General features: G+C 33.3%; 1 protein-coding gene across 1 annotated transcript; it reads left to right on the forward strand.

The window, feature by feature from the left end:
• Positions 1–10,869: 10,869 nt before the first annotated feature.
• Positions 10,870–12,082, forward strand: LOC142979539 (uncharacterized). Its single transcript, XM_076124514.1, has one exon. The coding sequence runs from the start codon at positions 10,877–10,879 to the stop codon at positions 11,777–11,779; it is 903 nt and encodes a 300-aa protein (XP_075980629.1). The 5' UTR covers positions 10,870–10,876; the 3' UTR covers positions 11,780–12,082.
• The last annotated feature ends 3,624 nt before the right edge of the window (positions 12,083–15,706 follow it).

Consider the following 15,706-nt stretch of genomic DNA (forward strand, 5'->3'; position numbering starts at 1 on the left):
AAAGTAAAGAAATATCGGTCTACGATATTTCTTTACTAAGTAACAAAGGAGATCGGCAGATTTCGTACAGCTTAAAGTTTGTGTTGTTTCGTAACAGAATTTGTACCACTTATTAAGGGGACTAAGTCACTTATTTTTATATGGGAGTATTATTTTTAGAAGTCCGGATTAATTAGAAAGTATTTGTTTATTTAAATAATAATTTTTGGTCTATGGCTTATATTTGTTGACAAATAAAGAAAAAGAAAATCTCATGAGACGTCACTGTTACTCTGACGTCTACGCATCCGCTAATTTGCTGTTGCTTTGGATTGTGGTTTTGACAGCATCTGAGCAATTTAGCGAACTATCGGGGCTTCTTAAAATGGACATAACTTTTACCTCCCAACTTTTAAAAATATAATAATTTTAAAATAAGCTTGTCTATCATATTAGCTACCAATTTAAACAAAAAGTAAACCTAAACATGACATTTTATAAGCTGTACGAATTCTTCATACAAACCTGCCGTTCGCCTTTAAAAAATGTTTCCACCTAATCGTTTTAAATTGGATAACAGAAATAAATTCCCTTCACCGTATCCCCTGATTCATCTATACAGTTTTACCGTACGTAAATCATGGCAAATCTAACCTTCGTTTTAGGGTACCAAGTGACCGGTAGCCGGCCAACTAAACAATCGGTTCAAGGACACATTTTGTTATTCATGAACCCCAATACCAGTTTATCTGGTTCACTGTAACGTATAGTTTAAGTCGTTATTCGTTCTAATGGTTTTTTTATGCATGTAAAGTATTAGTTGCGAAATTCTTGTAAGAGCTTTGGGAAAGTTGATTTTTTTGGAATGACCAGCGAAAACGAAATACGATATTAGATAATAGGTAAGGATTACATTTTTAACCGTGGCAATTTAGCAGTCGAAAAATTAAGAATTTCAAAGTTCATTTTCGATTCCATTAGTGAATTTTTGAGACAAGAGTTTCATTGGCTACTGCAGCATATATTGTATTTTTGTAGTAATAATATCTTAGAGTTTTTTAGACAGCTCTTGAAATCACGCAAACTCTTACGGTTAGCTACTATGGTGGTCCCTTTTTTCCCAGTAGTGGGACATCGTTGAGTAGAATTTATTCTGCATGTTGATGTTCTGGATTATAAAACAACGAAGGTTAGGGTACGATGTATAAAAAAGTTACGTACTTAATCGCAATCTCGCCTTGTATATTTACAAATATTAATAGCAAAAACACTTCCTGTTAGCTAAGACGAATGTCGGCTTATCAAAAATTTTAGGGGTCGTCCTGAAAATACGTTTGGGGTATTTTCGAGGTTTTGTTAAAAGCACAATGCCATAAAAAAGATTATCTGCGATCACGCAATGCGAACACGCGCTATGGATATACAGGGTGAATTTTGTATGAAGTCAGGGCCGTAAGACGGTAAATGTATGAGTTTGCGGCCGGCAATAATTTTGATTTACTATTGCTTGGGTATAATAATCATTTGAAAAGAAGCGTGAAAGGTTTGGGATCAGGTGACGTTGCGGGTCCTTACATCGACGCGGTTTAACAATATACCGCCTTTAGATTCTTATTTCGGTTTGCGTTGATGCGTTGCCATAGCGACAAAGAACACAGTAGCGCAATTCGAGAATCGAGAGTGTGACATTTAAAATGTACTGCAAAAATAGTTTCTACGACGCCCGCTAGAAGTGCTGTCATACATTTTTTTTTTCGATATAGATCTAGCCCGTTGTCGGTTGTCGATAGAGGTAGAGAATCGCTATACTGATCAACTTTTTAATAAGCAGCATTGGCAACAATACGTCTTAAAAAATACTTACAAATTGATATACCATTACAAAGACTAAAGTTCTTAAAGAAAAATAGGCGAAACGAGTCTGATGTCTTGTAGGTGAATGTCACTTCTCCCGAACCAAGTAGACAATAAAATAGTAGCGTTTTAAAAATTCCAAAACCTTTAATTAAAACTTCAACCTGTTAATAAAAATGCTAATTGGAATACTTAGTACATAGGGTAATGAACTCCTAACCTTTATTTGTTTGGCTTGACCAAATAAATCATGTTTATGAAATCTTTCCTACGTAGTATAAAAGTATTTAGTAACGTTTACGCTAATCCTACGTTCAAAGGGTACATTGATTAAGTTAATTAAATACTTAGGAAGTTCTTTGAATATGGATATTATTTTTTTTATATTATTATACAAAATAATGTTATAAAGATTTTTCATGTTGTTTTTAATGGGTGTCATAAAAGGTGTCGCTTTAGAGTAGAACAAATTCACATTAATATTTCCATATCTATTTCGTTTTGCTACAGTTAATGTTACTTCATAGCAACCTATTGCTGGAAATAGGCTGTTTTTCTAGTCCTAGAAATATGGCCAAACAGTCTGGCAGTACTATCATTATTATAAGTCGCTTTCAGAAACCAAAGCATATTAAGTTCCGTGATTTAAACCATTGCTAGGTCAGCTCCTCAAACTGTACCAATCAGTATTTTTTTTTTCTAATATCAATAAAATTATTTTACAGTAATTTAGAAAATACCTCGGATAAAACAGTTTATGAAGGTCACTTCGTAATATCAGTAAAGACATAATTTTCATTAAGAACATGTTACTACAAATAGCCAATTTCCTAGAAGATAGTTCTAAGCTTACGAGGCACTAAATCATGGAGCCATTACTTACAGGCGACGAAGTCTCACCGGCCAATTATGCAAGTTTCACGATACTTCGCCAACTTCACTACTTCCAAACTTATGGCTGACTCGGACAGGAAACTATTTCTATCAATTTACTATTATAATTAAGAGAATCTTGGTAGTTAGTACTAAAACAAGTGATTATAGTGAAAATGCTAGGTTCATTTACCGCTGATTTGGGCGATTGATGCTTTTAAGTAAACTAAAACTTGTAAAGTATACAAAAATATATAAGTACTGCCAGAATACTAATTGTAAAATATATAGCTGAATCAATCGGCAATTCTTATATTCTGCTATCATATACTAATATTAATGTAACCGGAAAAAATCAAACAAGGCTCTTGTTGGAATCTTCAATTTGGTTTTCTTCAAATTGGTTATCAAGATGAGGAAAATGGGCAAAAGGGTCAAATTAGAATGTTTTAAGTAAAAAGTTTAAAGGATACTTTGTTCAAGGTCAAAGATTTACTGCTCCATAAAAGATAATTTGTTTGACCTTGCTCCATATTTGAAGGTCTTAATTGATTTACAATTCTGACGACAAGTCGTATTGGTTAAGATGGTCACCATCTTATACCCACTCAGAATAAATATTATTTTGTGTTATCCAAATGTTAACTTAATTTTTTCAAAGAGTTTTATATAGGAAATTAGTGTCAATGACAAGATGTAGTGTTTTTTCAGCTATGGAAACTTCTATTTTGTTACAAACAAATTGCTATCTTTTGGCTGGTTATGTCAATGGAATTTTCCCGATCATGATTTTGATCTTCCCTGATCTTTCCGATGATGAAATTTTGTTTCTAGACTCCCTAAATAAAAAAATGTTCCTCCTTACAATGTACCTAAGTATATGGCTTTCTCATTACTCTCTTTTACGTCGTGCAGTCGGGACAAATAAAGCCTTATTGTGGCAGTGAGCAATTGTTATTTCTGATGGCTTACATTTTATTACGATCAAAATATAACAAATGAGGTTCACAAACGCAATTTAAAAGCAACTTTACGGAACATTATTTTCAATTTAGCCCTTTATTATTTGTATTTCGAGGTTATTTATCCGTACAAAGTTGATTGTAAGAGGAAATTCACATTGACGGATTACCTGGTTAAAAAAAATGCTTAAAAAATTCGGTAAGAGAGATTTTGGTAAACTTAATGAAATAATATTGGTAAACTGGTAAAGTTAGCGAACGAGTTTATAAAATCATTCTAAAAATTTCATAACTGTCGCGTTATAGTAATACTATGATAAACTATATCTGCCTACTTAATCAACTTTGATAAATTTAAATAAAAACAGAAAAGCGAATATATACTTGGTATAGGTATTTCAATCTCAGACCTTTAAGTATTTAATAAAACATTTTATGTAACACGTATTTTAGAGAGGTTTAAAACTTACACACAATTATTGTATCAACCACATTGTAAAACTTTTGGCGATTGAAAAGAGTGGCCGTGAGTTTCTTGCTAGCTCTTCTCATAAGGCTCTTCCCCATTTCCGAGCTAGTGGTAGATTCAGTAATTGTAACGACTATCATAAGTGTCAATATTTGACCTAAATGAATAAATGATTTGATTTTGATTACATAAAATATATTTTTTTAAACCTATTATCTATTCTCTGAATCCATTAACCTCGTCTGTGAATCAACCTTAGCAACGATATTGCTTCCTGCCAGTTCCACTAACCATAGCTGAATGATTTAAATAAATTGAATTTAGAACAGCAGCCATCTTGTTTTCAGAACAAAAGGTATTGTTATAAATGGTCGGACAGATTTTATTAGGATCCAGTTATTTCATTCTTTTTTAGTAAAAATATTTGATAATGGACTATTTTATTAAGGTTGTGTAGGTCTGACAGGTTAGATCGACCTAATTTTTAATAATGGAGTAATAGAATTTGTTGAAAACTTAAATGAAAAGTTTGCTTTAAATATAGCCAAATACTTTTATATTATGTTTTTAGTTTAATCACCTATTACTTTATCATAACAGTGAATTTTTTTTATGTATTGAGTAGATCTCACGATTTTTAGCCCAATCATGAGAAACCTCTGATTTGCAGAAAGTCAAAAGTTATTGTTGCTTACTTCATGAAATTTACAGAAGATACAATGTGGCCCGTGTTTTTAAGAAAAAATGCATTACTTTAATTGTATCATACCTTTAGTCTCTATAATATAGCTATCTAATTAATATGTAGGTATACACAAAAAATATTTTTCAGGATAACTTCATTTTAGATGTCTACCTCTGTGATTATTTTTTCTTTATTAAGATATTTGAATCGATCTAGTTGCAATTTTTTTCTTGTTTTTAAGTTACAAGCTTCTAAAACCATATTAATGTTAAAAATGTCACAAGTCCTAAGGGAAAGTTACAGAAGTAGACAACTTAATTATGATATTGGCTATATCCAATACAGCGTATACGTCTAGACACCTAACAAACTGTTATTTTTAGATATAAAGTCGCACGGGAGAGTCCATTTCACTGAACAAATTGCTAATACAGTTAGTTCGGAAAAAGTCGTTATAAAAATAAAATTCAGTCGAATGTGATAGTATTTGTTTTAGGTGACAAAAGTGGTTTTGTTTGTTGTCGTTGAGAGCGCTGTTTTTGTTTGAGGACACAAAAACAAATATTGATTTTGATAACGATTCATATTTGAAACAATATAATGGTAGTGTTCTTTCTTCAGAAATTCGTAAACTAGTAGTTACTTATATAGTTTAACGAATGTAAAATGTTCGGTTTCCATAGTAAGGTGTAATAAGTATCTCTATGTGGAAGCCAATTAAGATTTCACTTCCATAAATCTCGGTAGAAGTACCATCTTTAAGATAATACAAATAATTGTTTTCGCAAGAATCAAGCAACTTGAGAAAAAGCTTTCTTAGTGCATTTTTCCCTGAATAAATTGCGAGTTTACTTAGGGTTACTTACGATAAAAATGTTATTAAGTATTATTTACATTATATTGTTTTTTTAAATCTATTCAGTAAACCAAAGAACATAATTTATCATTATGCTTCATTTAAATCAGATTATTAATGGGATTTGGTTAACAAAATTAATATTGTAAAGGAAACTTACGTAGATACATTAAAAAAATATTTTGTAATAAGTATAATTAGCGGTTGACTTCCTCTACGTTGAACTTCAATACCAATGGGCTACGAAAGTTGACAAATAGTCATGAATTATTCTTTCAACGATTTTAGCGTTAAGATAAATACACGTGTTCTTTCAAAAAAAATTGCGTTCAAATGATAATAATATATTGAATTCTTAAAACACGTTCCATCAATGGTAAACGTCATTCAGCTGTCAATTTGCGTGTAATGTGTGTTTATTATTGGTAAAATGATATAAGGAAGATAATATCGGGTTCCCCACATATGCCTATCAAAATATGAAAGGAGGTAGCACTTTACCAGGTGTTACGTGACTAAACTAACTCAGGATAGTGCCTAATAAATATTTACTACTGTACTTGATATTTTTCACATGTAAAAAGGTTTCAAGGTGTGGTGGATTCAAGGCCTAATCCTTACCTAACTCCAGAAAATACACCTGTGTGGTGACGAAAAGTACGCTTAATTTTGATAATTGTTTTAGTAATATTGTTTTGCCATGTCAATATCCAATCAAACTTTTCAGCATGGATTGTTGAGTTTTTTATATTTTTATCTTTTGAATTGAATTGAAGATTAAGTGTACTTCCTGGTTCAAAATTTGAAATTATAAAAATAATGCTACATGTATTTACTGACTGTTATGATAACTATCACGTGTTCTAAATTAATATTTTTTGTACTTGAGCAGTTTGGTAGTTTTACTTGCAGTGACATCTAGTTGTACATACTCAACACTACAAGCAATAGTGATATGAATTGTGATAGATGGCGGTAGAATACCGTAAAACTGAATAACTATAATAAAATATTGCATTGAAACTGTTCCTATTTTAAAGTTTTAAACAAACTCAAGAAAGTGAGGAGTGTTCTCAGTCTCAAGTAAAAAACTTTAGTTAAGACACTGGCTATAAAAAATATTACACTGCGTATAATTTTTCATCGCTGTCTCAGGCAATAGTGAAAGCGGAAAACGCACAAGAAACGAAAACTATTTTTCATTGTAGTATTTCTGTTGAAAAAATAAGGAAATGAAAAGTAAATGTAATTCATAGGAAAAGATAAAACATGCAACAATTATTTTCATCGAACCCATACGATATCTTTGTTTTGATTCTTTCTCTTCCGAAATGGGTCACAATTTTTTTTGCACATAATAATATTGAAACAAAATTTGTGCTTGCTTCATCCGCTGTATTCTTACCGTATAACCTCATCCCAAACATCTTCGGACTAGTTTCAAGCGGGTTTAAAACAAATAGGAAAGAAGTAACATTTTACTCCTTTTACGTTAACAAGTAAACTGAGACGGCGTTGAATTATAAACTTGGAGGAAAGATTTTTATTAGTTGAATCTTTTTAATTTATAATACAAAAAAGACAGTCGAACTAAAATTAAAGTAAAAAAGATCTATTCAAAACTCAGAAAGCTGGCAATTGTTTAAAAATATGTCATATAATTAACTATTACAATTTTGTAATATTATTAAATTGACAAATTGGATAAGTCTTAAACTCCTAAGTGGTTAGCTTAAAATTACGTTGATTTTTTTGGCTCAATGAAATCTTTGGACTGAAAACGCCGGGAATTATGAAAAGATTGCGAGTGGCCAAAATCAACACTTATTGTAAAAATACGTTTGATAAGTATTAAGAAAGACTTGATACAGACTTAAAAATAATGTTTTTCTGGAAAATAACTCCAAACTGTGTTCCGTATATTCACAAAATATTATAATAAAGTTTATAATAAAAATAATAACTATACTTTTCACCCTTAAACAACTCACGCTGAGTTTCGTTTCTAAGTATAACTCATTAATTAATATTGTTTGAAATCCCGTATTTGTGTTACGTGTTCAAATATATATTATACCCGTACATTTGAATATTCAAGAATAATGAAACAAGCTCTTGTTTGAAATATGAGAACGGTATACTGATTTAGAATTCAAAGAGGATTTTTAAAGTTAAGAGAATATTATATTTTTGATATGATATTGTCTACTTTTAATGGCGAATTACATTTCATAATATAGTAGTACGAGCATAAAGTATAGTAGGGTTTGGAACATGACTGCAAATATTAAGATCGTATTTTTTTTCCAGGTAGGGTAATAAGTATTTGCGTCTCAGTTAAAATATATTCAGTTGCGCTTATGAGCCTGGTATAAGACTATGATTTCTCCCTATAACGTTAGCCATAAGCTAAAACAGTGAATTGTTCTTTGCCATTAAGAAAAATAGATGTTGTATTAAAATCTGAAGTACCAACCACTTCAAATTAATTACTTATAATAGTGAACTAAAGATTAGGTATGTTTTACCTCTAAAGTAGTCTAAGGTACGTAAGTAAAGTTTTGACTGTTACATTATCAAATTAGTTATTAGTTTATCCGTCTAAAAGATTGAAATACAAAGGGAAAGCCGAAAGTATTGAGGGAAAGTTTTTCCGAATGGTCTTTGGTTGGAAGTTTTCAAAGGTTTCGTAAGTTTTTGCGAATGTAAGTAGACTTAGGTAAGATTTCTTGTAGTGTTGTGTTTTACTGTATAGATATTCTAAATAGGTTTGGCTTTGTAGTTAATTATAAATGTGCAGAGAGGATACGTATATATTTGTTGGTATGTCCATATTTCTTATTTTATTCCCAGAATTCAATAATATGGATTAGTTTTTCGTAGTAAAAGTATACATGGATGATGAATTCAAGGACCACTCATGCAAATACATACATATATTTGTGCCGACACATGCCAAGAGTTTTTTATAAGGTATTTCGAAGAGTATATATTTTTTCTTTTGGTAAAATTATATTCAAAATGCGCACCAGCCATTGACCAATTTTATTGTTAATTAAAACTGGTTACAAGAAACGTACACCAATAGAAATACTTACATTCATACTCTGTCTTTACTATCTGTAATTTATATTTAGCTAGCGAAATCCAATAACCAAAGATTCAATTCCAAACTCGATCGGTACCCAAAGGGCATTGACTCCTAAATAATAAACACAAAACTTCCACTGCAAATGTATTTACTTTGAAACTTTTATTTATAAGTGGATGAAATTAAATGTTTCACTCCCGATGAATAATACAATTTCATCTTAATCTTTGAGCAAAGTTTCATCTCGTTTAGTTTATTGAATCTGTTTATGTGAATAAACTTTAACTATATCGAGAGATAAAAAGGATTAAAGTTAACTTTGTACGCTCGTGGCTCCCTCTCGCGAAAATTCAATGTTGATAAAATACTTTATCTAATTTTAAATAAGATTTTTATGCTTTTAAAAAGGTGCACGTTTTAAGTCAGAAATTGTTGTAACTTAAATAAATGTGAATATTGTAGTATTTGCTTTTAGTGCATAAATCGAAATATTCATTTGCTTAGTTATTTTATAAAATTATAAATTGTTTTGATAGACTTTCATATGAATTACGAGATGACATAAACCACCCCTTACAGGACTAAAATAAAATAGGGGATGACAGTATGTAAGTGAGTGGAGCCGCGCAGGCAGTTTACTATAAATCTTGCAATAGGTGTCATCTTTTTCATTATAACGACTAATTTGCATGGAAATGACTATTTTGAATAGTATTTAAACATTAGTAAAAGCACCTTAACTAAATATTTTCACAATTTATTCTTCACAAAATCTTAGTCACAATAATTCAACTTTGTACTGAACTGGGAATGAGACAGCCTTTTTACAAGCTTTTTTATTATGACAAAGTTTATGAACAATAAAGTATTTTTCTAAATCGCACTTCAACGTGTCACATAAAGTTTTAAGCCTCAGTCATAATTTTTCTTCATATTTTTATTTTCGTACGAGACGAGTCTAGTCACGATTAAATTCAATCCTTTTTAATACTTTGAGAGTTAATGTGAAAGTAAGTAGATTTATTGCAAGTGCACGAGTTGAGAACTAAATAACGAAAGAATGTACAGTGTACACCTTTATATAATAGCAAAAGATTATAATTTAAATATTTTTAAGCTGTGACATTTAGCATTGCAGCAATTGTAGCGGTCATGACGTACCGAAAATTATTAGCTTAACCTGAAAGCAGTCTTTATCTGTAGCGCAATTTTGTATAATCTAATGAGTTTGACATTTGGAATGTACTGCCAAAATAATTCCTACAATGTCCGATAGAGGCGCTGATCAGATTTTCATATAAAATTTCTCGATGATAATCCGGTTGTCGGTAGTCGATACTAGTAGAGAATCGAGCTACCGCTATGTTAGTTATATACTGTTAACAGCGCATTAACTTAATGAATCCAACAACAAGATACAACGTGACAATGCTGTCAGCTTTCCGGGAATGTTCCCGGCGGATAGCGATGCGAAGGAGTACTACAACTCATAGCGCAGTTCCCTTTTCTCATTTTTTATTATTTATATACCCATTGTGTATATTTTTGTACAGTTTAAAGATGTTGAAATAGTTTTCCATCGATATGAATTGCAAATATTCTACTAAAGAAATTATAAATTCTTATAACATGCTCTGCTTGTCAAAATGTCTATACACAGTATTACTACTACATATATTATATTGTTAGACAATTAACTGGCAACAAAATTATGACTCACCGATTTACTATAAAAATGGATGCGCAGGCGGAGCGCGCTCACTTTTGATCGAGAGTTTGTGCGGAGCGGACGTCTTATTTGAATACTTTTGTTTTATGATTATTTTTGAGTTTGTGATTAATAAATGTTTTAGGATTAGTAACGGCTATTTTTTTAAAAACTTAATCCACTTTTGATTTCTAATATCAGAAGTGGGATTCGAACACTGCTCACTGTATCTATCTCCGTTAGAGATTTAAATTAAAATCATTTTTCTTGTGTACATTTATAAACGTAACTAAATTATTTTTCTTGACCGTTAAGATTTCAAATTTACAAAACCGTTAAGCGTCCGTGAAGTACAAACATCGTTCAATTTTTGCGTTCAGGTATTGATTTACTTCGTGGATGCAAGTGTTGGGAGTGGAACTTCATCATATTACTCCGGAAATGCATCACTCTAACGGACAAGTGGAGCGTTACATACGCACTGTGCTGAACATGCTTCGCATCGCGACCAACCACCGCAAGAGTGAATGGGCTGACGAGTTATGGCAGCTTCAGCTCATATTGAACCTGACGAAACAGAAGACTACTCAGACTTCTGCACTTAATCTTTTGGTTGGTCATGAGAGCGCTACGCCTGCAATTCGAACTTTGGTGCGAGATGTTGCTATGAACCCTCCGGTTAATCGAGAGTCAAGACTGGAAAAGCGTGGACAAAGGACGGCCGAGCGGCTGGCTGGCAATCAGTTGCAGCAAGACGCTATTGTTAACGAGGGTCGCAGCCCTCCTCGTGTGTTTCACGAAAATGACCTGGTGTTTGTCATCAAGTATGCACAATCACAGGGCAAACTGGACTCTGGGATGAGAGTGCCTTATCGACTCATGAAAGCTCTTCGTAACCACCGTTACGAATTAAAGCTCCTTGCTGGTGCATATGGGAAGAAAACCTATGCTGCTGCTCAGTTTACGGTCCCTTGGAAAGGCGAGTGGACACCTAAGACGTGTGGAGCGTTCTTTGATGGTGCGTGTGTCACCCTTTTTATGTGCCTGATGGTTTTAAGACCATGGAGGTACCTTGTTAAAGCTTTTCGCGAAAAGTCGTTGGGGGGGTACAACCTCTTTTCCCCCCAGCGTGAAAGCTTCTTGCTTGTCAAGGAGTCATCGGGGGGGTACAACCTCTTTTCCCCCCGGTGGAAAGCTTTTCGGTATAGGCCTTACCGAAGAGTATCTGAGCTTTCTGTAAGTGCTCAGGTCATATTTTCTTTGTTTGACTTTGCATGTTTTGTCAGGGTTTTTAATTTGTAATCAGTATCGGGTTGCAAGTTAAAAGCCTTGAAGGTCTTTTATTCTTATGGTTTTGGTAATTTAACAAGATAACACAAACTAACACTTTCTAACGCAAATTCCGTTCTTAAGGCAAATGTGAGACATATGTTTGTTCAATTGCAGACGACACTGATGACGACACACACTTGGGCTCGGACGTTATTACAGACGAGGCAGGGCCCTCTTCCACGCCTAGTAGAGGGACACGACCGTCGAGATCTACGTCCGGAGTTCATCATAATACCTCGGAAGGTGAAAGGCCTGACGAGGACGCCAGGGTGTCAGGAGAGGCCGTGTAAAGCTCCGTACTCACACAGGGTATTACTCGATAGTATTACTCGAATTCAAGTAAAAATCAATGTGTAGACCGCAAAACTCACAGCTCGAAGGCTCGCATTGAGCCGGCTCGATGGAATTAAATAAAACTAATTTCCTTCGCACTTACTCGAAGCGAGCCGTCGAGCTTGACTCAAGCGTGTGTACGTAAAGCTCCGTACTCACACAGGGTTTTACTCGATCGAGCTAAACTGTCGAGTAAAACCCATGGCATGGGCTTTCGTCCACACATTCAGCATTTATCTATCGAGTGAGGCGCACCGTTCAGTATTCACCGGTCCGTTCGAGCCAAAGGATGTCTGTGCTACAAAGGAAACGGTGGCTGTATTTAGCAAGTCTCGCAGTTCTTAATTATAAAAGAATTAAAGAAAATGAAAGGAAGAAGAAAAAACACATAAGGAGGTACTGGGTTAAGGATTGGTTAGATCGCCACTCTGATCACGACGATCATCAATGGCGGACTGACGCTCGAATCGCGCCACTCGCGGTTATGTACACACGCTTGAGTCAAGCTCGACGGCTCGCTTCGAGTAAGTGCGAAGGAAATTAGTTTTATTTAATTCCATCGAGCCGGCTCGATGCGAGCCTTCGAGCTGTGAGTTTTGCGGTCCACACATTGATTTTTACTTGAATTCGAGTAATACTATCGAGTAATACCGTGTGTGAGTACCCAGCTTAACCGCGAGTGGCGCGATTCGAGCGTCAGTCCGCCATTGATGATCGTCGTGAAAACACGTGTAGAATAAAAAAATGGATTTACGAGTTTATTCCAAAGGTGTTTCTTTCATTTTCTTTAATTCTTTTATAATTAAGAACTGCGAGACTTGCTAAATACAGCCACCGTTTCCTTTGTAGCACAGACATCCTTTGGCTCGAACGGACCGGTGAATACTGAACGGTGCGCCTCACTCGATAGATAAATGCTGAATGTGTGGACGAAAGCCCATGCCATGGGTTTTACTCGACAGTTTAGCTCGATCGAGTAAAACCCTGTGTGAGTACGGAGCTTTAGACAATTAACTGGCAACAAAATTATGACTCACCGATTTACTATAAAAATGGATGCGCAGGCGGAGCGCGCTCACTTTTGATCGAGAGTTTGTGCGGAGCGGACGTCTTATTTGAATACTTTTGTTTTATGATTATTTTTGAGTTTGTGATTAATAAATGTTTTAGGATTAGTAACGGCTATTTTTTTAAAAACTTAATCCACTTTTGATTTCTAATAATATTTTATTCGAATTGTCAGATTTCAGACTATTATACCCAAAAATGGTACAGAATACTCATAATAAAATCATATGAAGGAAACAAGGGAAATCCCGCCAATTACTTTACAAACAACAATTGCATGAATGTTTTGAATAAAATTCAAAGTTTGCTTTGTAGAACAGTTTAATAATACGTCCCGTAGGTACAAGTGCAGACGGATTAAATTGTTTCGTACGTCTCTGCGGAAATTCAGGTCTGCCTTTGAACATTTCAGGTAGATTTGTTCGGCGAAATGGAATGCAGATTTTTGTATAAGAATTATTTATTTCAGCAATATTGTTTAAGAATAAGGATACAATAAAATATTTACAAGGATAAAATAAAATAAGTGATTTTATGTATGTATATGTATACATAAAATCACGCCTTTTTCTTTCCAGGGATCAGCAGGGACCAAAGAACGCCACTTAGTACGATCCTTACAAACTTACTTTGCTTCATTCACATTTAATACATCTAGTCATACAGAATAAAATATTTATTATTGGATAAAGATATTGAACTTCGGTTTAAAATAAAAATAACTGCAATGATATTGCGATAAATCGTCAATCAAAGTTTTTAACTCGCTCTGAGACTGATCGGTCAGAATATTGCACACAATGCTCCTTTTATCCCAGGAGATATTTGACCAGTAGTAAAATAGTAATTTAAAAGCAAATCCACTCCATCATCAAAATTCTGCCTTCATAGAAGTTGTTAAAAGTAAATGTCTTCAAATATTATTTTAATATAAAACTGTTGAAAAAGATAGACTTGTAATATTCAGACTCGACACGTGACAAGCTTAGTCCTAAGCCAGCAATCATAAAATAAAACTTTCTACCATCTTCGCAATCTCAACATTTCATCTCCAAATAAAAAATAATACCTTCAAACAAACAATTGTAAGAAACTAACGCAAAGAGAAAAAGTATTTTGTTTTTATATTCGGTAGTAAAACAGAATTCTTCACGTGCTGCCAAAAGGCTAGATAATTTTTATGACGTCATAATTTGTTGGGTACTTGAAAGACAAAGAACAAAACGATTTTTCTTCCCTTATTGCTTATTCTTTTGTGAAACGAGAAGCAAGGACTTAAGAGCAATCGCTGTGGGACAATAACTTTGTTTCCCCGTTTGTCTTAAAGCTTTTCGATTTTGTAGGTTTAATATGAGTGTTTTTGAGCAACCAGTAAAATATTTGTGTTTTATTTTTTGTCCTATGGGACAAGTGATTCGTATGTAGTACGTACATCCAGAATAGTTAAATAAAGTATCTTGGAAACACAAAAATATACATTTTGTTTGCAATATTGGACCACCTCTTATTTCTACAAATATTGATTTGACTTCATAATAACATGCTCTTTGGATATGCACATATCTTATGGGTCCAAAGATGTGACATGAATGTTTAAACACTCATAAGGATCTTAATAGTGATTAAAATTCATCACGTCAGCCGTTATCCATTTTCCCATGATCCTCTTTATCAGTTCCACTATGGAATTTCCATATTAGTCCATAATAGTTCTCCGATAATGTTTTCCCATAATTTTACCATTGGGTAAGACTATGGGAAAAACATTCAACAAGCCTTAATGGTATAGCTTTCAATATACGTACATAGTTTTCATAAAAGTGGATCGAGATATTTTTTCACTTTCAACTATTATTTCTTTGCTCCTCTGCATTTAAAGGGCCATGTAGGCCCAGTTTGTTCCGACCATGATACATATGTGATTGTTTAATAGCCAAAAGAACTTTCCGATCAGATGTTTTAAGTGATAAGGTATTATGGTACTTTGATGTATATTTTTATTTAATAGCCTAAAATGGTTATTTTTCAATACAAACCGACATGACCAAAATACAAAGTCACAGCTTATACATGATTCTTAAAAATCTCTAGCAAAAAATTATGAACAAAAAGGTACATTTACGACCTACAAATTCACAAAATCGATACCCAACTCGTTATCCATCCCATCCATGAACACACAAACTATCATAATTGTTTGAACGGGGATGCATAGTAACTTACCAACTCCAAGCAAAGTACAGGTAAGTGAGGTGCAATTACATATGCATTAGACTCTGCGTGTAACTTGGCCAAAGTTTTATTACTTTCCCTCATGCAGCTCCTAGATACCTAATTTGAATTTTTGATAGCTTTAAAATAAACACTGGAGTTTAACTAGGTTTCTTTTGGAAAGTGTTTATTGTTGGGATAAATTACTTTTAAAAACTAAATAACCTTTTCAATTTTATATGCCGGCTAATAATTTTAAAATATTTCGTTGATAGATAGAGATAT

The sequence above is a fragment of the Anticarsia gemmatalis genome, chromosome 16 (assembly GCF_050436995.1).
Source record: "Anticarsia gemmatalis isolate Benzon Research Colony breed Stoneville strain chromosome 16, ilAntGemm2 primary, whole genome shotgun sequence".
NCBI classification, from domain to species: domain Eukaryota; kingdom Metazoa; phylum Arthropoda; class Insecta; order Lepidoptera; family Erebidae; genus Anticarsia; species Anticarsia gemmatalis.